We start from the raw sequence: 22,300 nt of genomic DNA on the forward strand, positions 1-22,300 counted from the left end.
AATAGAGAACTATCTCACCAAGTTAAGGAAGTGAGCTCACAGATCTAGTCTTTGAAAACGTTCAGCTTAATAACTCAGTCCCCTAGATCACCAAGTTTCTCTTTCCCCGTCCTTCAGTTACAGCATATAAACAAAGGATCATTTGAATTTGCATGAGGGAAAATTAATTGAATGGGCTTTACAGGACTAATGGGTTTAGTTTGGCTCTTAAAAATCTTTCTACCAGGCTGTTTCTCCAATATTGTGACTGTTAAGCCTTTTCTACTTAGAACTAACTAGAAAACATTTCATGTATTTATGTGTCATAAATGTGTATTTTTTGTTTGGATCTATATAAGTTTAACTCATTTCGGTCTCTCACAATTATTAAAAATTAGTTTAAAGAGAGTATAAAATATATAGATGGTAAACATTGCTCACTCTTGTGCTTCAGTCTTAGTGCTATTAACAGGAAATGCATTTCTGACACTTTTAAAATGAGCAATCACATGTATAATCAACTTGGTTGAAACTTCCTTCCTGGTAACTGCAACACTTCCTCTGCATCTGGATACGAAGGGAGACTCAGAAAAGCAGAATTGTTTTGAGGCACACTGGGTAGGTTTGAATTTGTTTTATTTTCAAAAATTAAACAAATGATCCTTCAGCATCATCACCTCCACTGCTTTATCAGGTATTTTCTGCCCTTTCTATTTTTTGCCCTTTGTTAGGTCTGACTCGGAATAGTGACACTTCCTTCTCAGCTAGAATATTTTTATCTGGAACTGTTGTCAGTTCTTGAGATGATACTACCACTGAATGTCTCTGTTTCATTGTCTAGTTCAACCTACATGTATGGATATTCATGAGGTTCCAGCAATAGTTTTGCAGGTGCATCGGTCTTTTTTTTTGTTTTTGTTTAAGAGGAAGAGGAAGGGCATATGAGCCTGTGCCAGCCAGGTTTCACGTTCTTACAAGTGCATGCTTAGCCATTATTGTTCTTAACCGTGTTTCTAATGTCTTCTCATAAAAGGAGAACACTTCATAGCTTCAACCATGAAGGAAAGCAGTGAGTATTTAGTCTGCCTGTTTTCTTCTGCATCTTGTATCTTGTAAGATTGTTTGAGATCACTGAGGCAGAAGTCATTATTGTGTATTTGTATGTTGCCTAAATTAAGACCTATTTTATTTCATTAGTGTCAATATTACTGTATCTTCCTTGTTGGTTATTCTATATGTAGCCACAGACCAAATAGTGAATATTTTAAGCTGCAGGAAACAGTTGTTTGGGACTGTTGGTTTCATGTATTTACTAAGTAGAATTTCATATTTTATGAAAGGAAATATTGACTTAAAAAGTAACTTTAAGCCAAGATTTGAACAGAAGTTTGGATCTAATGAAACTTGTCTTTCTTATCTTTTCATCAAACTCTTCTTTTTGGTATGTGTCAAATGCTCCATCATTTCTCAAGGGAATAAGTAGTTATAGGTCTTGCTAATATTGGTCATTAAAAAGAGTAAATTATGTTTTCTGAAACGTTTACTTTCATGTCAGTAGTTGATTCTTATTTACAATGTAGTGATACTAAATATTAAAATAAAAATATCTTATATTTCAATTTTAATATTTTTAGCATTTTGATCATTATTTGAAGTGTTTCTTACTGCAGTATGCCACATTTATACTTAAATGCTTTGTGCAGAGTAGGTACTTTTTAAATATTTGTGGGAAGAGTGGATAAGTTGATGAAAAGAAACTTGTGAATTCTCATTATAGAGATGAAAATATTGAAGCAAAAAAGAAGTTAAATAATTGATTGGGGTCCAAGCAGCAAGTCACTGGAGCCCAGGAATCCTTTCTTCCATCCTGTGACTTCCCCACTGTCTAAAACAGAGGAAGAAGAAATGAACTGGGACGTTAAAATTACCTGAATGTTCCTATTAGGAGAGCGCAGCCTTGGGTGACTTTCTTAAGACACTAATCTAATATAGAAAAGACAGCCAGAATGTTTACAGATTTCATGATTCAAAATTTTAAATATCTGCACGTTTCTGATTGCAACTTTACCAATTCTGATAGGAAATGACTACCTTTTTTAACTAGAAAGAAAAGAAAAAAGAATGACAGGAAATAGACTAGGGTGTAGATATCTGAACCAGAAGTTTGAAAATAGAGACTATGAAGCAAGTCTGGTAAAGTGGCTGAGTCCCAAGAAGAAGTGTGAGACTGACAAAGAAAAAAAAGCCAAAGCCTGTTTCCAAAGTGGGGTGGCTTAGTGTCTCACAATGCACCTTGCAAACTAGGACTTGATCCTTTAACTAGATTATTTTACTCATCCATTTCAGTATGCTTAAAAACAATTACCACTTTGAGCCATTATATGTCAGACACAGCACTAGACGAGTGTTTTACGTAAATCTTTTTGTTTAATTAAATTTTCAAACCACAAAAGTAGAAAGAATGATTTCTTAACCCCCATATACCCATTGCCCATACTGAACAAGTATATATATTACCTTATTTAATTCTTATCTTCACCTTCTGAGATATTACTCCACTTGACAGATGGGAAATCGGCTCAGAGATTATTTAACTAGCTCAAGTCACCAGATACTAAGTAGCAGGGTCAGGATTCACAAGCCCCGACCCCAAAGCCCCTGTTTCCTTGTACGCATGTCATTGTCATTCTTCTACATCTCCTTCTGCCATCTCTCAGAAAAATGCAACTGGAAAGTGCCTTCCCTGTGACAGAGCCCTCTGTTTTTTCACTTCTAGGTCGCGCAGGGCATGGAGCTGGAGAACGATGAACAGCTGGTGGTTCTGAGAGAGGACAACTGTCGCAGACGCCGGAGGATGAAGCCGCGCGGCTCCGCGGCCAGCCTGTCCTCCATGGAGCTCGTCCCCATCGAGTTCGTGCTGCCCACCAGGCAGCGCACCAGCAAGACCCCAGAAATAGTGCTGCTGCATGTGGCGGGCCACGGCAATGTGGAGCAGATGAAGGCACAGGTGTGGCTGCGTGCACTGGAGACTAGCGTGGTGGCTGACTTCTACCACCGGCTCGGCCCAGACAACTTCCTACTGCTCTACCAGAAGAAGGGACAGTGGTACGAGATCTATGACAAGTACCAAGTGGTGCAGACGCTGGACTGTCTGCGCTACTGGAAGGTGCTGCACAGGAGCCCAGGCCAGATCCATGTTGTGCAGCGGCACTCTCCCTCCGAGGAGACGCTGGCCTTCCAGCGGCAGCTTACCGCCCTCATGGGCTACGATGTCACGGACGTCAGCAACGTGCATGATGACGAGCTCGAATTCACACGCCGCCGCCTGGTCACCCCGCGCATGGCTGAGGTGGCTGGCCGTGACCCTAAACTCTATGCCATGCACCCCTGGGTGACCTCCAAGCCCCTCCCAGAGTACCTGTTGAAGAAGATTACCAACAACTGCATCTTCATTGTCATTCACCGTAGCACCACCAGCCAGACCATCAAGGTCTCGGCTGATGACACCCCAGGCACTATCCTCCAGAGCTTCTTTACCAAGATGGCCAAAAAGAAGTCTCTGATGGATATCCCTGAAAGCCAAAATGAAAAGGACTTTGTGCTGCGCGTCTGTGGCCGGGATGAGTATCTGGTGGGTGAAACGCCCATCAAAAATTTTCAGTGGGTGAGGCATTGCCTCAAGAATGGGGAAGAGATTCACCTGGTGCTTGACACGCCTCCGGACCCAGCCCAGGACGAGGTGAGAAAAGAAGAGTGGCCACTGGTGGATGACTGCACTGGAGTCACCGGCTACCATGAACAGCTGACCATCCACGGGAAGGACCATGAGAGTGTGTTCACTGTGTCCTTGTGGGACTGTGACCGGAAGTTCAGGGTCAAAATCAGAGGCATTGATATCCCTGTCCTGCCCCGGAATTCTGACCTCACTGTTTTTGTGGAGGCGAACATCCAGCATGGGCAGCAAGTCCTTTGCCAGAGGAGGACCAGCCCCAAACCCTTCACAGAGGAGGTGCTCTGGAATGTGTGGCTTGAGTTCGGTATCAAAATCAAAGATTTACCCAAAGGGGCGCTACTGAACCTCCAGATCTACTGCGGCAAAGCTCCAGTGTTGTCTGGCAAGGCTCCTGCTGAGACTCCGAGTTCTGAGTCCAAAGGCAAATCTCAGCTTCTCTATTATGTGAACCTGCTGCTGATAGACCACCGGTTCCTCTTGCGCCGTGGGGAATACGTGCTGCACATGTGGCAGATATCTGGGAAAGGAGAAGACCAAGGGAGCTTCAATGCTGACAAGCTAACATCTGCAACCAACCCAGACAAGGAGAACTCAATGTCCATATCCATTCTTCTGGACAATTACTGTCACCCAATAGCCTTGCCTAAGCATCGGCCTACCCCTGACCCCGAAGGGGACCGGGTTCGAGCTGAAATGCCCAACCAGCTACGGAAGCAACTGGAAGCAATCATAGCCACTGATCCACTTAACCCTCTCACAGCAGAAGACAAAGAATTACTCTGGCATTTTAGATATGAAAGCCTTAAGCATCCAAAAGCATATCCTAAGCTATTTAGCTCAGTGAAATGGGGAGAGCAAGAAATCGTGGCCAAAACATATCAATTGTTAGCCAAGAGGGAGGTCTGGGATCAAAGTGCTTTGGATGTTGGGCTAACAATGCAACTCCTGGATTGCAACTTTTCGGATGAAAATGTAAGAGCCATTGCAGTTCAGAAACTGGAGAGCTTGGAAGACGATGATGTTCTGCATTACCTGCTACAGCTGGTCCAGGTAGGGGATGCCTGTGCTATCAACAGAACACTCTTCTCAAGGAATTTATTTGCATGTGCACAGGCACCCCCTTCAGTTGTCATTAAATGCCCTTTGTCCCGAGCATTATATCAGTCAAAGCAGATCTGATGAAGCCACCTCAAAAAGTAGTAAACTGTTCTATTTACTTTTTTATTGTCTTTGAGAGTTTGCTGGCAAGCATTTTGAAGATGTTAATATTTCCTCTTTTTTAGGAGAACTGGACCTGTGGGAATACTTTGTTCTCATTTACTCTATTAATGATATATTCAACTTATGAAATGATCCCTTGTGCCAAAGCTCCCACTGATTTACATGATTTTCATGTATTATCACATTTAACTCTTCCAATAGCTATGATAGAGATCAAATTAATATTTTCATTTTACATATAAGGAAACCAAGTCACAGAAAGTCTAAGTAATGTGCGCCTAAGGTCACATACTTTGAAAAACAGGAATTCAAATCCAGGAGGTCTGACTCTGGGCCCTACCCTTTTCACCGCCTCCCAATATCCTGCATCAATCCAGTGTCAGGGTTGTGTGTCTTAGAGAGAAAAGATTATATTCTGATAGTGTTCATCACAATTCATGAATGACGTCTCATATCTGGATGGGATTTTGAAAGCCCCTGTCTTTAGACAGGTCCAGTATGTGTTTCTACTCCTGTTCTCATGCCTTTCCTTGGGTTCAAAAGAGGCTAAGTCATTTGCTTAAAGTTTGCTTAGGAAGCTAAAGAAAGGAGGAGCAGTTCTGCTCACTGTAACCAATCTCAAATTAGATCATGCTGCTTGACAAAGAAGAGGAAATTAAGGAATTGGAATAGAAATGCTATTTTAGAGTGCAGACATGTTCATTAATTCAACAACATGTACTGAATGTTTCCCCTTTTCTGGATGCTGAATATAAAGCAGTGATCAAAACAGAGCCTGTCTGCCCTCGTATAGCTTGTGTGCATGGATACGACTAACATTAAATGATAGACACACAAGCAGATATTTAATAACAAATTGTGATAAATGCTCTAGGGGAAAACTACAGAGTATAATGAGAAAATAGAGGTCCTGGGGACGCTTAATTTAGATTGAAGAAGCCAGCGATAGTTCTGAGTAGGTGGTGTTTGACCTGAAATCATTAAGACTAGTCAGCCTCAGTGTTAGATACTAAACTGTCTAATCATTATCTGTATTGACAGGAAGGCCCTGGAGTTTTCTGATGAGTATTTTGGGTATTCTCACCTTTAACTTTGAACCTTCAGCTTCCCATTAGGCAGATACTTGAAATATTATATTTGGCCTTTGCTTTCATCTATCAAATATAGCCAATATTTTTCTCTGCCCATGAGTGCAGATACTAGCATAACACTAATGAAAAATTTAGAATAATCCAAGTGTCTTCAGCTTTCTAGCTCTCCATAACAAACAGGACGTAAAAAAATTTGCATGAAATCTGTTCTAAGTCTCCAGGCCACCATGAATTATTTTACATTGTAATTTTCACAAGTAAGCTTTAAAGAATTGGAAAATGAATAGTGTTCTTGGAAGTGTTTAAATGAAAGAAATCAATAAGTAATATTAGCATTGAATCTGTGGTCATAAATTTGAAAAAGAGTAGTCATTTGTGAAACTATTTGAGACATTTTCAGATATGGCCAAATGACTCATTCCTGATTAAAATGGTCTCCTAGTTGAGATCCACATTGTCTTTACAGAAGTGAAACATGAAAAGGTCAAAAAGACTCATATTCGGGTTAGAAAATTAAAACATTTCTGAAGTGAGTACTGGTGGTGAAATAACCATATTCTCAGAATTAAGATCTTATTTGACCACACCTATGGAAAGTATGTGGATAGTTGAAATATTGTCGGGTCAGTATTGATCATTTGCAAACTGGAAATCATACCAAAAGCCCCCAGGCCCTAAAACGTAAAGTAGAATGGGAATTTCTCCTCTTCCTTCTTAGAAAAGAATAGACCATGTCTATTTATAAAGAAAATACTCTGAGACATTTAATTTTAAGCCTCTCTTTATGCTTATATATGACATCTATATAACTTTATATATACATCTATAATAATCAAACAATATTTGTTAGTCTGGCTGCTTTCAAAATTATGGACTATTGCAGACTTATAGAAAGGATTAGAGAATAATATAACAAATATCATGCACCCACCAGGATTTACTTATTTTTTACATTTATTCATTCTTTTCTTCAGACATAGAGCCGGCATCTAAGTCAATATCTCTATATTAATGAAGTGATATGAAAACTACTAAACATTGAAAAACCTAAGGAAGCATATAAAATAAGGATTTTCAGACAAAAAAACTCTGTATGGCAGAGAGCAGTGATTGCTCTGTATGGACTGATGTAAGCCGGTTGTTTACTTACAGTAAGAATCTGTGAGGCAACCCAGTGACTTGCCAGCGAGATGCCAGAAAGACATCTTGAGCAGAAGAGAAGTGATAGGATTTTTAGGATCTTCACATCTAACAAATACTTTTCTCTTTACATGTACTCTATGTCCACTGTCTATTTTCTTTCCAACAACCTCTCTTACTGTCCACTTTTATAGACTTGTTATAAGCCATCTCCATCTTTCCCTTCTATCCTTCCAATAAATCAAGTATGCCCTTAATGGAAGCAAAAGTCCTCCCCTCTTTGCCTTCGAAGTCATCGAAAGTACATGACTGTGAGTCAAGAGTTCTGGCTTCTATTCTCAGTCTTTAAGTAAGTGGTTCACTCTGGCCCAAAAGGCCCTTGAAAAGAAAGAATTGAACTTAAGTGACTGGTAAGATTCTCATCACCCTAGCCATTAAAACCCACCAGGGCAGAGCATCAGTTTTTCTCCATTTCCTTTTCCCTGATTAACCAATATGGAATGCAACCCTACAATGCCAATGTGTTCCTCCTCTAGGCTGTGAAATTTGAACCTTATCATGACAGCGCCCTTGCCAGATTTCTGCTGAAGCGTGGTTTAAGAGTAAGTATTTCCATTTTGATAATAGTATGACATTTAAATTATTGAGAATTGGCTGGTGGATCTAGGGCCTCAGTCATAATAATTTCAACCTTCTTGTTCCCACCTTCAGAACAAAAGAATTGGTCACTTCTTGTTTTGGTTCTTGAGAAGTGAGATAGCCCAGTCCAGGCACTACCAGCAGAGGTTCGCTGTGATCCTGGAAGCCTACTTGAGGGGCTGTGGCACGGCCATGTTGCACGACTTTACCCAACAAGTCCAAGTAATCGAGATGTTACAAAGAGTCACCATTGATATTAAATCACTCTCTGCTGAAAAGTATGATGTCAGTTCCCAAGGTATCATAGCTATATTTTCTTTGTTCTCTTTTCAAATGACTTCTTCTCCAAATGCCATCATTCTTGTGATTCTTCTTCTTCTGGAAGACAATTTGTACCTCCTAAAGGCAGCAAAGAACAAATTATTTAATCTTCTGTCGTCGCGGAAGAAGTAAATTTAAAGTTCTCCCTTTATGAGTAATATGTTTTAAAACTATATATATTTTTAATGATGAGTTCATGATAGATTGTAAACTCTTAAAATTTGAAAAGCATGCAGATGTAAGATGTGTTTTTTAGAAATAATTTCACACACAAAAAAATTAGTTATTTTCAAATATTTACCTTTTACTTTCCATCATTCAATACATGGAAATAATTTTCAAATTTTCAGTCTTTTAAAGTAATGAGTAACTGAGAAGCTATTTAAAATTTTTGGTATATATATACACATATATAGTGTGTATGTGTGTGTGTGTGTGTGTGTGTGTGTGTGTGTGTGTGTATGTATATATTTCAGAGTACTTCATATGAAAAATATACATCACCTCCTCTCTAAAGCCATTTCTAATATTGTTTTCTTATCCCTAAGAAACTCTGTTCCGGCCCTAGGAAAATTAATCCCCCTTTTTCTGTACTTCCATAGGTTTTGGTTGATATTGCATTAAATTATAGTCATCAACACATCTTTCTGGTCTAGTAAACTAAATAATCCCTAAATTTAGGAATTATCTCTTATTCATGTTTGTATACTTTAGACTCAACACTATGGCTTATAATGGACACTCACTAACGTACTAACCAATATTTTAAACTTCAGAATATTTTGAATTTCCAATTTTTCTCTTCGATTCTTTTTCAATACAACAATAATGTTCTTTCCAAAAAATGATAGCGATAATAAGAATCTTACTCATTTTTATTTTTATTGTATGAAAGAGAACCATTTGTACTGGCCTTCAGTCTATCTGTTATTCAGGGCGTAATTTTTAATTTATGTGTTTTGCCTTTGGAACTTTGAGGCTGTCACATCCTCCCCACACAGCATAACTTCCTCTTTTGAAAAGAATTTACAGATCCTTAACCAAAGTTCATTTAATATGGTCTTCAAATGTCTGTTCCCCAAATCAGATGGCAGTTTAAAGTTTCACATGTTGGAAAGAAAACTACAGTATCAGTTCCTTAGCATTATTCTTAAAACATCCTTCTCTACCTGATTGTATTGGTATCTCATATATATTCCCCTTTTTTTATCCCCTGTTATAGTATGTGTACATGGCTGTATTGCTCACAGTGAACCTGACTTACCTTGCCACCTCAACTAGTTAACTCCTCAAATACAGAAGCATACCCCGCTTTTCTCCTATTCCATACCAGACCAAATGTATATAGAATGTTGTGAATAGATGTGGCCTCAGGAAATGTTATAGATAATATTGGTAATTTTTTGAACTTATATAACTCTTGTGTGCTTTTGAAAATTACAGTTATTTCACAACTTAAACAAAAGCTTGAAAACCTACAGAATTCGAATCTCCCAAAGAGCTTTAGAGTTCCATATGATCCTGGACTGAAAGCAGGAGCACTGGTGGTAGGTATCATCTTGATATCTCCATGTGGTCTTTATGTCTTAAAAATGTCTGTCAAGCCTTCTCTAAACACTAGCTGCTAGAAGTCTTAAGGCAAGGCAATCTCCCACCTATTTTTTTTTTTTAAAAAATCAGGTTTCATGAAGAATCATTTACGTACGATAAAATTTTTCCTTTTTAAATGTACAGCTCAATGAGTTTTGACAAATTTGTATAATCACATAACCATCTCCACAATCAATATATAACATTTCTATGGAAATAATACATTTCCATAGAAATGTTATAGAAAAAGTTATTTTATATCCCTTTGTAGTTAGTCTTTTCCTCCTCCCATTCCCTATCTCAGACAACAGATTTACTTTCTGTCACGTAATTTTGCCTTTTTTAGGATTTCATGAAGTGGAATCAAAGTATCTGGATTCACTTACTTAGCATAATGCTTTTAAGATCCATCCATGCTGCTGTTTGTATCAGTAGTCTGTTTCTCATTATGACTAAATAGTATTCCTTTGTATGGCTAGGCCACAATTTGTTTTCCATTCACCTTTTGAGATAGTCAGGTCAGATGATATGTGTGTGTTTAATTTTATAAGAGATTTCCAAACTGTTTTTCCAAAGTGACTGTACCTTTTTACATTCCCATTAGCAATATATGGGAGTTCCAATTGTTTTATATCTTAGTCAACACTTGTTATCATCAGACTCTGTTATGCTAGCCATTGAAATGGGTGTGAAGTGGTATCTCATTGTTGTTTTTATTTGCATTTCTCTAATGATGTTGAGCATTTTCTCATATGACTATTTTCTATCTCCTCTTGAGAAGCTTCTGTTCATACCTGTTGCTCATTTTTAATGTAGATTGCCTTCCTATTTTTATTTATGAGTTATTTATATATTCTGGATATAAATCCTTTATCAAGTATACATTTTACAAGTATTTTCTCCCAGTCTGTGGCTTACCTTTTTACTTTCTTAGTCGTGTATTTTATAGAGCAGAAGCTTTTGATTTTGATTAAGTCCAATTTATCACTGTTTTTTAATGGCTCATGAATTTTGTGTCCTAAGAAATATTTGCTTAATCCAGTAATTCTTTATTCCATTCTATTGATGTAGATATCTATTCTTACATCAAAGCACATGCTCTTGATTACATTCAAATAATAAATGACTTCATGTATGTATAAGAATCTTAAAACAGTATACTTCCATTAATTTCCCCTTATTGTTTATACTATTTTTACGCTTTTAATTTCTACATATATTATAAACCCAATGGGTTGTTATTATTTTTACTTTAAGCAGTTAAAATGCATTTAAAAGATTTAATAGGTTAAACTTTTTTTAATATTAACCCACATATTTACCATTATTTGTACTCTTCACTACTTTGTATTGGTCCATGTTTCCATCCGGCATCATTTTCCTTCAGCTTTTACTATTTTTATAGTGCAGGTGTTCTGGCAAGAAATTCTTTCATATTTTATTTGTCTGTAAAACTCTTTATTCCACCTCATTTTTTAAAGCTATTTTCCCTGGATAGAGGGTAAGTTTCTCCCTTCATGTTTAATATTATATCCAATTGGCTCTATAGCAAAAGCATACACTATCGACTGTCCTTATCCAGTTAGATAGGTAGAAATAATAATATATTAATACAGCTTCAAATTGTGTTTGCTTTTTAAAAAGACCATGTCACATTTTTGATCTATGGTGAATTCACTTTTGGCTAAAACTCCTAAGATTTTTTTACTTTGAAGTGAATGGCTGCTAAGCCACATTTCCCACAAATTCTCTTGAGTTCAGTTAGATGTATGAGGAGTTTTTTAGAGTGGGTAGGCACACATGAGCACTAGATTTCTGTTTACTGCTGTTAAATTCCATCTCATTATATTTGGCCCATTGCATCTGATTCTTCAATAATAGTTTTTAGACACTGTGGTAGCAGTGGAATTCTGTTTTTCAAATTAAATCTTAGGAGGAGGCCAAATATATAACCTAACAACAGCAAAGTTGCTTTTTTAAAGGGGACATGGGAATACTAGAGTCCTGTGGGAGTGGGGCGTGCAGAGGATGGGATCTGCCTCACCTCTTAGGCACCTTCACAGACTCTTAGGGTTCCTTGGAACACACTTTGAGAACTGCTGGTTTAAGTGTTGTGAATTGCTCTCACTAGAATTTTGAGATTTGGTGAAAACACTTTCTGTATTTTTACCCAAATCACTGAAAATTATTTTCCAACTAGGATTTTTGTCTTGATTGTTTATAGTGATACTTTGCAAGAAGATATATGTATCCATGCTGTGTGTTCATTGTGTATAGAAAACATCTGACTATTTTCAACTTATAGGTTGAAAAATGTAAAGTAATGGCCTCCAAGAAGAAGCCCCTGTGGCTTGAGTTTAAATGTGCTGACCCTACAGCTCTATCAAATGAAACAATTGGAATTATCTTTAAACACGGTGATGATCTACGCCAAGACATGCTTATATTACAGGTATGCTACCGTTAAGGAAAGTTTTCAGTTATCTGAAAAGAATAATTCTATATTAGCTCTAAAATATGCCTTCTACTGATTTTATTCCCATTCTCCTATCTTGATTGATGAACAATGATCAAAGATTTCATAACAGAGTTTTCATCGGGAGTATGTGGCCAGGGACCATTAGATATGCAATCTAATGAGCATCACAGTTCTATTCGTTCCTGAGAAGATACATATCCAACATTCCCAAATAGCCAGATGTACTTCCCTCACCTAACCTTTTTTTTTTTTTTTTTTTTTTTTTTTTAATGCAAAGCAACCCTTGATTGATTGCAAGGAACTTGTCAGCTTACAATCTTTTATTTATTTATTTACTTTACTCCTACAGCATCTGGTCTTCCTAGGTGGTCTTCCATCCAAGTACTAACCAGGCCCGATTCTGCTTAGCTTCCGAAATCAGACAGGATCGGGCTTGTTCAGGGTAGCATGGCCGTAGACCTACCTCTCTTTCATGTATCCTATTCCTGGTATGGTAACATAGAATATAGACACATTTACCCACTAGCATCTATTTCATTCATATTCATAGACATAGCAACACACCCATAGATGCTCTCCTTAAATACATCACCTTTGATACACACCCACATATACAAACTCAAGTGAATAATGTGATAGGAAGGAGAAGGTGAATAGGCCATTGGAGAAATCATGTAGTTAAGTAGTGAAAAGTAAATAGTTTACTAAAACAGAAGGTGAATGGTTAAGGTATCGATGCTAATCATTTTTATATTTTCTAACATTTCTTGATAAACTTGAGCTTCACAAATCCATAAAGTATTATTCTCCATATTCTAGTTATTCAATATTGAAGAAGTAACATAATTTCTAATATTAAATATGATTTATTTAAAATAGGCAAACCATATTGAGTTAAACGTAGGCCATTTAAGAACTGGTTATGTTTTCAATTTTCTCTATGTTTCTGTTTTTACTTATTTCTACTATGGAAACACTAATACACTAGGCTCTCTTTTCAAGAATAGTATGTGTATTTTCCTGGTATGAGTATTTTTTTTTATAAAAAAAGAAAAATAAGTCATTCGAACCTTTTGAAAGTTTATTAAATTTATTAAATTTTCAATAAATCTATAGAATCTTTTGAATTATTCAAAGATAGGTACTCCAAAAACATGAAACATCACACTTTCTTCTCATTATGTTTTGTGGTTAAGGCACTTTGCATGGCAGATAAGGGCAAGTTATTTAAGCTCTCTAACCTTAGTCTCTTCACCCACAGAACGAAAATAATAATCACGTCCACACTCTAGGGTTAACACAAAGGAACAACATAAAACAGCACTCGGGATATGTTAGTTATCATTATCATTGTTGCTGTTGTCTAGGTTGGAGCCCAAGAGTGCCTTACGCATAAAAATTTGTAGGGATGTTAGAGCGGAACTTTTTTTATTGTGGTAAAAGATACATAACTAGAATGGAACATTTGAATAAATGAATCATGGCTAAAACTTTCTGAAAAAAAATCCATTTCTTTTATTCCCCAAGGTATACTACATCTCAAGGAGCAAAATGAACAAGCTCCCAAGGAAGGGAAACTATAGAGTACCAGGTTGATAAATGAAAATACATAAAATTATTTTTTTAGAGGAGTAGAAATATATACATTTACAATGGAAACATTTTTGTGTTTTGATGCCCAGATTCTACGAATCATGGAGTCCATTTGGGAGACTGAATCTTTGGATCTGTGCCTCCTGCCATATGGTTGCATTTCAACTGGTGACAAAATAGGTGTGTGTTTACCTCAGAAGATGGATATACCACTTATCTAGTTTTAAAGGATCATAATTCCTTCAGTGTAGTCATTTAATAACTAAAAAATTACAATCATAATCCATTCAAAAAGGAAGAAAATATTCCAAGGCTGGTGAATGTGACTCTCTATTTAGCACGGATATATTGAAGATACGTGAATGCATGATTCAAATCCTTGTGATTATACATGGAAATGATTTTAGTAAGAACTTGTTCCCTCCTCTTTACTTTCCCATCTCTAAACTTTAACTCATTTCATTATACATCGAACTTCTCCCTCACAAATAACATTTAAAAATAGAAAGATCTGTCACTTATTTTAATATCCCAGAATTCATACTATAGAAGATATTACATACTCTATTCTTGCATGCTGTTACAAATATTTAACATTTTAAATTCAATCAAAGGTATTTTTCAAGTTCCGATTTGAGAACCATATGAAGCCATTTACATTTGATCCTGTAATTTAAAAAAGGAAACGCACAGGTTTTCAAAAAAGGAAGGACATACTCAGCACATAAATGCTTTTACTTATTGCCTTTCAAAACTAACTCTTTCCCCCTTTCATTCTGGGTTATTGAAAGCATGTCCCACACAACTTCCATATGCCCCTCTTTTTGTTTTTCTTACTAAGAAAACCAAAGCAGGAACCTGGAAACTAGCACTCTGCCCTGTACTCAAAGACGTAGCCATTCCTCCTCTGGGTCAGGCACTAGGCCCCAGTCTACATCAAACTGTGTGCATCTTCCTGTAGGAATGATCGAGATCGTGAAAGATGCCACGACAATTGCCAAAATTCAGCAAAGCACAGTAGGCAACACAGGCGCATTTAAGGATGAGGTCCTGAATCACTGGCTCAAAGAAAAATGCCCTATTGAAGAAAAGGTGAGCTCCCGCTCTTGGTGAAGCCCTTTACTCGTGAGGTCGGGGGTTGTTAAGTGCCTTCCCTTGGTGACCTGGTATATCTGTGTAAAACAAAGGTGCTTAGTTCAGAACTTCATGAGAATTTGCTTCTCCTTTGATTATCAGGTATGCTTTGCATAAAATTCATTTCTGTGAAATAATTTGTTAGCACTTTTTATAACCATCTATTTTTGTTGTTTAGCCAAAAAATTTAGTTTCCTATGTGGGAAACACCACATATCCTATATAAAGTAATTTTTAATTTACTGCTGCACTCTAATCTAAATGGTAAATTATAGATGCTGAAATTGACAGTTTCACTGTTCCTCTGAAGTACATATGCTGAATCTTTCACAAGCTATGTGGTTAGGCTGTTTGGCTGTCGTTCAAAGTTCTGCACAGGATTAGCACTTCTCATTTGCATGTTTAGCAGCCTTCTGCAGAGGAAATATAATTAGTAGCACTTATTAGTCTGTTATATATGTGGATTTGTGATCCCATACATACTTTAAGAGATCACAAGCAAAACACATGTTCACCAATGATGGAGAAATTATCACAGGTTCTGTATAGTTGTTGGCGAGTGACACATAAAGAACTGAACCCTTTAACTAAATTGTCACTACCCTTTGACTCTTGTTTTCTCCTTGTGCTATTGTGATACATTGAATCTTCACCTAAAATATAGGTAGAGCAACGAGAAAGCTGGCACTTAATAGATATCACGTTAATGAAATCAGGCATAACTCACTTGTTCTCTGAAAGTGAGTTATGTCTTTCTGGAAGTCATTTGTAATAGATTCATGCTGCTCCTTGTAGTTAGAATACAGCTAATATTCAGATGTATTTTAATTAGTTTCAGGCAGCAGTGGAGAGATTCGTTTATTCCTGCGCTGGCTACTGTGTGGCAACCTTTGTTCTTGGAATAGGCGACCGGCACAATGACAACATTATGATCACAGAGACCGGTGAGTTTATTTATTTTAGAGTAATTTTTTTGATTGTGGTAAACAATACATAACATAAAATTCACCATTTTAACCAGTTTAAAGTGTATAGTTTAATGGCATTAAGTACATTCACATTGTTATGCAACCATCACCACCATCCATCTCCAGAACTTTTTCATGTTCCTCAACTGAAACTCTGTACCTATTGAACACTAACTCCCCATTCCACCTCCCCCAGCACAGAGTAATTTTAAATGGAGTTCAAGGTCGGAGCACATATCTTGAAGTCATTACTGTGTAGGGACACAGATACCGTGATCGCCCTAGATCGCCCAGGAGTAGGTAACGGAAGAAGACGCAGGAAATGAGACTTAAGAAAGAAAATTCAGAGAATAGCTGGAAAGCTAGGATACGATCATATCCTAGACGCTGGTGAAGGTGGGCATGGTCAACAGTGTCAGATGTTGCAGAGAAATAACAAAAAGAACTCATAGGTATCCTTAAATCTAAAATGCTATGCCTTCATAACCTACCCCTCCTCACTCATCACTGTTGTCCATATTGGCTACCATGCCATAAAATTATTCTCTAAGAAATTTGGACCAACTTAAGAGTAGAGTCTGGAAAAAGTGTCATATTGAGAAAAATAGTTTACTCTGTGAGAATCAAAAGAAATAATGCATTTATGGACCATACATGTGATAAAGAACTACATAAACGAGAAGAGATGATAATTGTGGTGGTGATGGTGACAGTGGCAAAAACTGATCTAAAGGAGATTCAAAATGATTTATTTCTATTGTGCTACTCAAAATTAAAAGATGAATGCCCCTCCCCCAAGCAGAGTGAAACATCAGTCTCTCTTGAGTTATACATAGGGAATTAGAGAGTCTTGGGCACAGTGATGACATATAAGACAGAGAGTTTTGATTTATATTTCTAAGGCTAATTCTGAGACGAGAATTTTTTTAATGGTATTTGGCTGTCATTTAAAGAACACCGGAAGGATATAAAAAAACACACTTAGTTCAAAGAGTACTTTGTGGCTACTACTACACACACCTGCTAAGACAAAAAATAACACAAGCTGGTAAAACAGTGTAAAAATAGCTCTCTCACCCAAGATAGCTCATTTTCTGGCAACTTAAAACATGTTTCAAGAAATAAACAGTGTTGTGACAAGCACTTATGCCAGTGTAATAATGCCAGACATTTTCTTCTTTTAAGGAAATCTATTTCATATAGACTTTGGGCACATTCTTGGCAATTACAAAAGTTTCCTGGGCATTAATAAAGAGAGAGTGCCATTTGTGCTAACTCCAGACTTCCTGTTTGTGATGGGAACTTCTGGAAAGAAGTCAAGCCTACACTTCCAGAAATTTCAGGTAATTGGCCTTTCTCTTGATCTCCTACTGTGAACACCAACCAGATGGTGCCTGCAGCTCACAGCTCTTCTCTCACTCCACTTTGAGGTTCCTCTCACTTCTGCTCACCCGCTTCTTGCATGATCACCCTCACCTTCTCCCCTCGCCTCCATTCCTTCCCTAAAATGACACTTTTCAGTAATACTCCCACCTAAAACCAAAGAGCAAGTAAACACATTCTTCAATCAGTGGTACTGGCACATCTAGAACATCAGGATGACACTGGTGATGGAAAGGGGGCTTTAAGAAAGAGTGCCCAGCCAGCAGATTTAGCCTTTGAGTATTTATCTATCCAAGACATTGCCTAGAGGATCCAAATTACACATATATTTTTCAGGACTAAAATGATTGTGAATATCTCTTGATTTTTGCTACAGGTGTGTATTTATCAAATTACTAACAGAGGAATTCTTTTTGCACCACTGTGTGCTTGTCTCATTTTTATAAAAAATAGTCCCCTTTCTCATTTGAACTCTTGTCAGCTTGACTACAGATTCTACAAAGAGCTCTGGCTTGTCCTGCTTATCCATAAACAAGCTCCTACGTTGGTCTGCCCAGCTTCCTGGGACCATTCACATTCTACCTCTTTTTCATTCCTTCCTGATCTACATCCACTTTTGACTATCAAATATTTCAAATACCCAAGAAGTAAAATTTTCACACTTGCAAATTTAATAACCTTGAATGAACGTAACTCAGAGAAGTTGTAATTACTACTGTAATATACCGATTTTATAGCCATACTAATACAAAACAGACTGGTAGAGGCAACGAGTGATCACTTCATATGTCCATTTGCCTTGGGTTCCCATTAAACAGCCCCTCCCTTAGTTCTTCTTAAAATATGGTTTGATTTGCAGTCAGCATTTCAGGAACAAGTCTTATTCCCAAGTCTCTTCTTAAGTCCCATGTTGAGTCCCCATGTCCTAGGAAAATGACATAAGTCTGAAGTTCAGTGGAACGAGAACTAGAATGTATTGTTTTGAAACCTGTCTCTTCTTGTTTGCTCTCCTGGCTGATTTTCGCTTTGGTGATTACAGGACTTAACCCTCCCACAGTTTCAGGAGTGTTGTCAGAGAAACTGAGATTTCTGTGGCCAGATAGCCTTAGGACTTTTAGTGTGTGTTTTTCTGCGTAAACTCAACTAGATTTCAGACTATTTCTAGAGATTTGACACATTTCAGTCCTGTTTTTCTTTAAAGTTAAAAATCACATGTTTTGACAACTTCCTAGAAAAGAAACACACATACACCTGGAAGAATTTTACCATTTAAAAGGAGAAAACACTCAATTCTCCTCTCCTGGACATAGGATTTATCTGACTGGCTTTGAACAAACATAGCAGCAATAGTGCCGTTTAAAGAATCAGACAGACACAAGGAATTTGACATCACTGTCTCTCCTTCTTTCTGTATATATGTTCTCTTCCTTTTTGCTAGTGATTTTCCCCAGAATGACTGTCCTGTTGCTGACAACATTTTCATAAACCCCATTGTGCCCATGTCACCCCCAAATCCCAAGATACTTTCTCTTTAGTCTTCTTTGTTTTTGTTTCAATTTTCGAAATATTCTTTAATGAAAAGATTTGGGGTGTTGGGGAGGCCAAGGAGAGGTTGCTTCTCTTCCAGGCAGCTTCCACTCACAGCAAAAAGCTTTGCAAGGAGCCTTTGTACAAGCCATCCTCTCAGTCTGGGAGCATTTCTCCATCCTTAGTGACCAATACTTATTTCTTAAGCCATTAAAACCTCTCATTTAAGTGACATCTAGGCAGTGTACACCACTAAAAACACACGTTCATAAATTTTATTCTATTTATGTAAAGAGATTTACATTTTGGAGTATTGGCATTCTATTTAAGTGCCTGTGAATATATGCACTTTGAGTCTTAAACACAGATCCAGCATGGCATTGTGGTTCAAACGATGGGCTTTGGAATAGACAAACTTGAGTCCGAATCCTGGCCCTGCTATTTAATAACTGTGTATGTGATACAAATTATTAATCTTTTCAGAACCTCAGTTTCCTCATCTGAGGTAGGAATACTAAGACCCACCTCATGTGGCTTTTTGGGGAATTATTTAAATGAAAACTATAGAATGCTTAGCTCAGTGCTTAGACCATAGCAGACACTCAATGAAAGGTATTGTCCATTGTTGTATACATCATAGCTGGTCTTCGCACTTTGAAAACTTTTAAGTTGAGAAGCCCTTTCTGAAATGACATCTCAAGCAGAAGTGCAATTTATAAAGCACGAAAAAGTGGCATTGATTTGGTTAAAGAGCAAGTGGGGTCCAAGCTCTGCCTGCCCCCTTGTCTGCTCCTCCTCTCTGCACTTGTCTTCACTCTCCTCACTCAAAACAAGAGAAACGCTGAACACATATGCATGTATGTGTACAGTTATACATATGCAGAATTTCTAAAGTTTCCAGCTTGACAAAGATGAGTAGCAAGTTTTTTCATGGTTTAACTCAGATCCCATAACAATTTTTTTTTTACATACTACTAAGCCTTTCAGAAAATTTTTTGTTTCTTAATTTTATGTTCCCTTTTTGAGATGAAGTCCTTCAAGCTCAGGGAGCATATTTCTAAATTCTCTAAATAGCATCTCTGTATCTTATATAAGAAAGCTGCCACTTTTAAGGAAGCTGAGAAATGTATATATTTACATTTTGAATTAAAGGTGTCCTCATTTCCAGTGCATCACTAATTTTGAACTGATATGGTTAATTAATGCATGCAGCACATTTGAATAACCTGTTAGAATGAGTGGAAAAATTTGACCTGCTTTTCATTAAGGATGAGGTGAGCTTTCTCCACAAAGACTTAAAAAATATCCCTAGCGAGTGGCCAGAGGATGGAAGTCAGGGAACGGAAGTGCTCCTTTGTTTCACCTCTCTTTTATTTCCAATGTAGCTTGTTTAGCCTAGGACCATATTTATAAATTATTTCTAGAATAGAGGAGAGTTCAGGAATGAACTAAAGTCAGACAAAAAGACACAAAACCAAGACCTACTGTTTGAACCCAGGAATGTCTGTTGGCCTTTGGAGCAGCACCCTACTTACACGCAGGATACTAAACAGATAGTTCAATGACGACAATTATGATAAACAAATTTTCCTTAGGAAAATCTTCCCCTTACCGAAGAGATAAAAAAAGAAAACAATGTTTTTCCCACTGGTAATTTATTTTAGAACCACTTTGTTTTAAATTTCATAGAATAGTTATAGAGCACATATTGCATACAAATATATTTATATCATTGGCAAATAAAACTTGGTTTCTCATTCTTTTTATATAAGAATGTGGATTTTTTACTAATTTTAAAATTATTAAATGCTTCTTTAAAAAAAAAAAAAGCCAAAATAGTGTTTAAACTCTCAGGAGGATAAAAAAAAAAAAACCCATTATCCTACCTTCCAAAAATAACAGTCAACATTCTAGTGTTTTTCTTTCATTCTATTAAGTATTTGGTGTTTTAAAAGGTTCTAAATTAATCAGAACTTGGTTAAAAATTGAACTTAAGAAATAGATACAATATTACTCCCTTACTTTAAACATTCAGTGGCTTCTCATCTCACTTGGAATAAACTCTAGATATCTAATCTTGCCCTACAGGGCCCTGTGCCACGGAGCCTCTGTCTTCCTCTAGCCTCACCCCATGGCACGCTCCTTATGTTCTGTCACTCAGGTGACCGGGGCCTTCCTCCCTACTTCCCCCATTCCAGCTGTTCCACCACTCAGGTCTTCCCCCTGGAACACCCTTCACTGCCCTTTAGGTCTCAGCTTAAATGTCATTCCTCAGAGCAGTCTTCTAAATTAAGTCCCTGGTGTTATTCTTTGCCACAGTCCCCTGTGTGTTGCTGTCACAGCAGCTATCACAATACATAATTATTTGTACTAGTCTACTGTTTGTCCCTCCCTTCCCAGAGTAAACTCTGCAACGGGGCCACGTCTGACCTGAATCCTTCATATAGGGCCTGAGACATAGTAAGCACTCAGTAGGTACTTGTGGAGTGAAGGAGTGAATGGTGGAGGAGCAATTCCTGCATCTGTACGAGGTGGATGAGACTAGGTAATGTCTTAGGTTTCTTCCTTCCCCATAATACATTGTAGTCCATTAGTTTATAAAGTAGTAACTCAGGCACAGATTGACAAACTACCATCACAAGGACATCAATAAGCCTTCAAGATGCTGGATAAATATACATACACAGAAAAGGAAGTAAAGCTAATTATGAAATCTAATATTTTATTAAATAATATAAATATGTGTCATATGGTACATATTCACACTTTTGTGAAGATTTCCTTACTGACATAAACATTACATATTTTTTTTCCAGTCAGAGAGCAGTAGTTTGTGCCAAGAGAATAGGACACATGATGTAGACCTATAGGATCGTTTTCAAGGAGCATGAATAATTTGGCCTTATATAAACAAACATTTTGAAGATGTATTTTGCATGGAGTAGACACTAAGGAAGTGTGTTTCAGATAAAGCTGAAGAAGTCAGGGGAGCCAAATAGCTTCTTCACATGCACCTCTATGCAAAGCAGGCAGTTCGATGACTGTACTGAAAAGGCACACTTGCCCCTAGATGTCACTCTTAAGAAGCGTTTATAGAAGAGAAGCCTGAGACCCATTCATTGTGTATGCTAGGTTAATTTAATCTAGTTTTATCAGGCCCTGCTGGGTTTCCACTCCTGGCAGTGTTGTTCCCATGCAAGTGCATATCCAGGCCCCTCAATCTGCAGGCTCAGCCTCTATGCAGAGTCTTGACTCGGGCTTTTAGGAACTTTTATTTAAAATCCATCTGCTGTCATCTAGCTCTCATCTTGAACCCTAGGTTATCTTAAATACTTCCTCCACCAGGGCCTTGCTTGCTTCTAGCACTGAGGCCCTGCTCCTCCTGTCATCGTCTTGCTGGAGACTCAAGTATTCTCCCTACCTAAGCCTAGCCTTGGGACCACTGGAGCAGAGACCTTACCATCTGATAGTGTTCTTCTACATTCCTATCTTCTGATTCCCC

The 22,300-nt window shown here is 37.5% G+C and overlaps 1 protein-coding gene and 1 pseudogene across 4 annotated transcripts in view; one reads left to right on the top strand and one right to left on the bottom strand.

Annotated features, from left to right (window-relative positions):
* The first annotated feature begins 468 nt into the window (after window positions 1–468).
* The window catches only part of PIK3CG (phosphatidylinositol-4,5-bisphosphate 3-kinase catalytic subunit gamma), a 39,286-nt gene continuing 17,454 nt past the window's right edge, over window positions 469–22,300 (top strand). For 2 of the 4 annotated variants that reach the window (XR_005649920.1, XM_039849129.1), the window contains exons 1-10: window positions 699–1,048; window positions 2,756–4,762; window positions 7,701–7,766; window positions 7,876–8,101; window positions 9,568–9,671; window positions 12,020–12,166; window positions 13,876–13,966; window positions 14,748–14,878; window positions 15,753–15,864; window positions 17,074–17,231. Coding sequence is in view for 3 of the 4 variants with exons in the window: in XM_039849129.1 (XP_039705063.1) it covers window positions 2,768–4,762; window positions 7,701–7,766; window positions 7,876–8,101; window positions 9,568–9,671; window positions 12,020–12,166; window positions 13,876–13,966; window positions 14,748–14,878; window positions 15,753–15,864; window positions 17,074–17,231 (3,030 nt within the window). In the remaining variant the exon portion in view is untranslated. Of the gene's footprint in view, window positions 674–698; window positions 1,049–2,755; window positions 4,763–7,700; window positions 7,767–7,875; window positions 8,102–9,567; window positions 9,672–12,019; window positions 12,167–13,875; window positions 13,967–14,747; window positions 14,879–15,752; window positions 15,865–17,073; window positions 17,232–22,300 lie in introns of those variants that run through there. The other 2 variants (XM_039849130.1, XM_039849131.1) reach the window with 2 other exon arrangements.
* Window positions 12,534–12,652, bottom strand: LOC120592028 (uncharacterized; annotated as a pseudogene).

Source organism: Pteropus medius, unplaced genomic scaffold (genome assembly GCF_902729225.1).
Source record: "Pteropus medius unplaced genomic scaffold, Ma_sr-lr_union100, whole genome shotgun sequence".
Taxonomy (NCBI): domain Eukaryota; kingdom Metazoa; phylum Chordata; class Mammalia; order Chiroptera; family Pteropodidae; genus Pteropus; species Pteropus medius.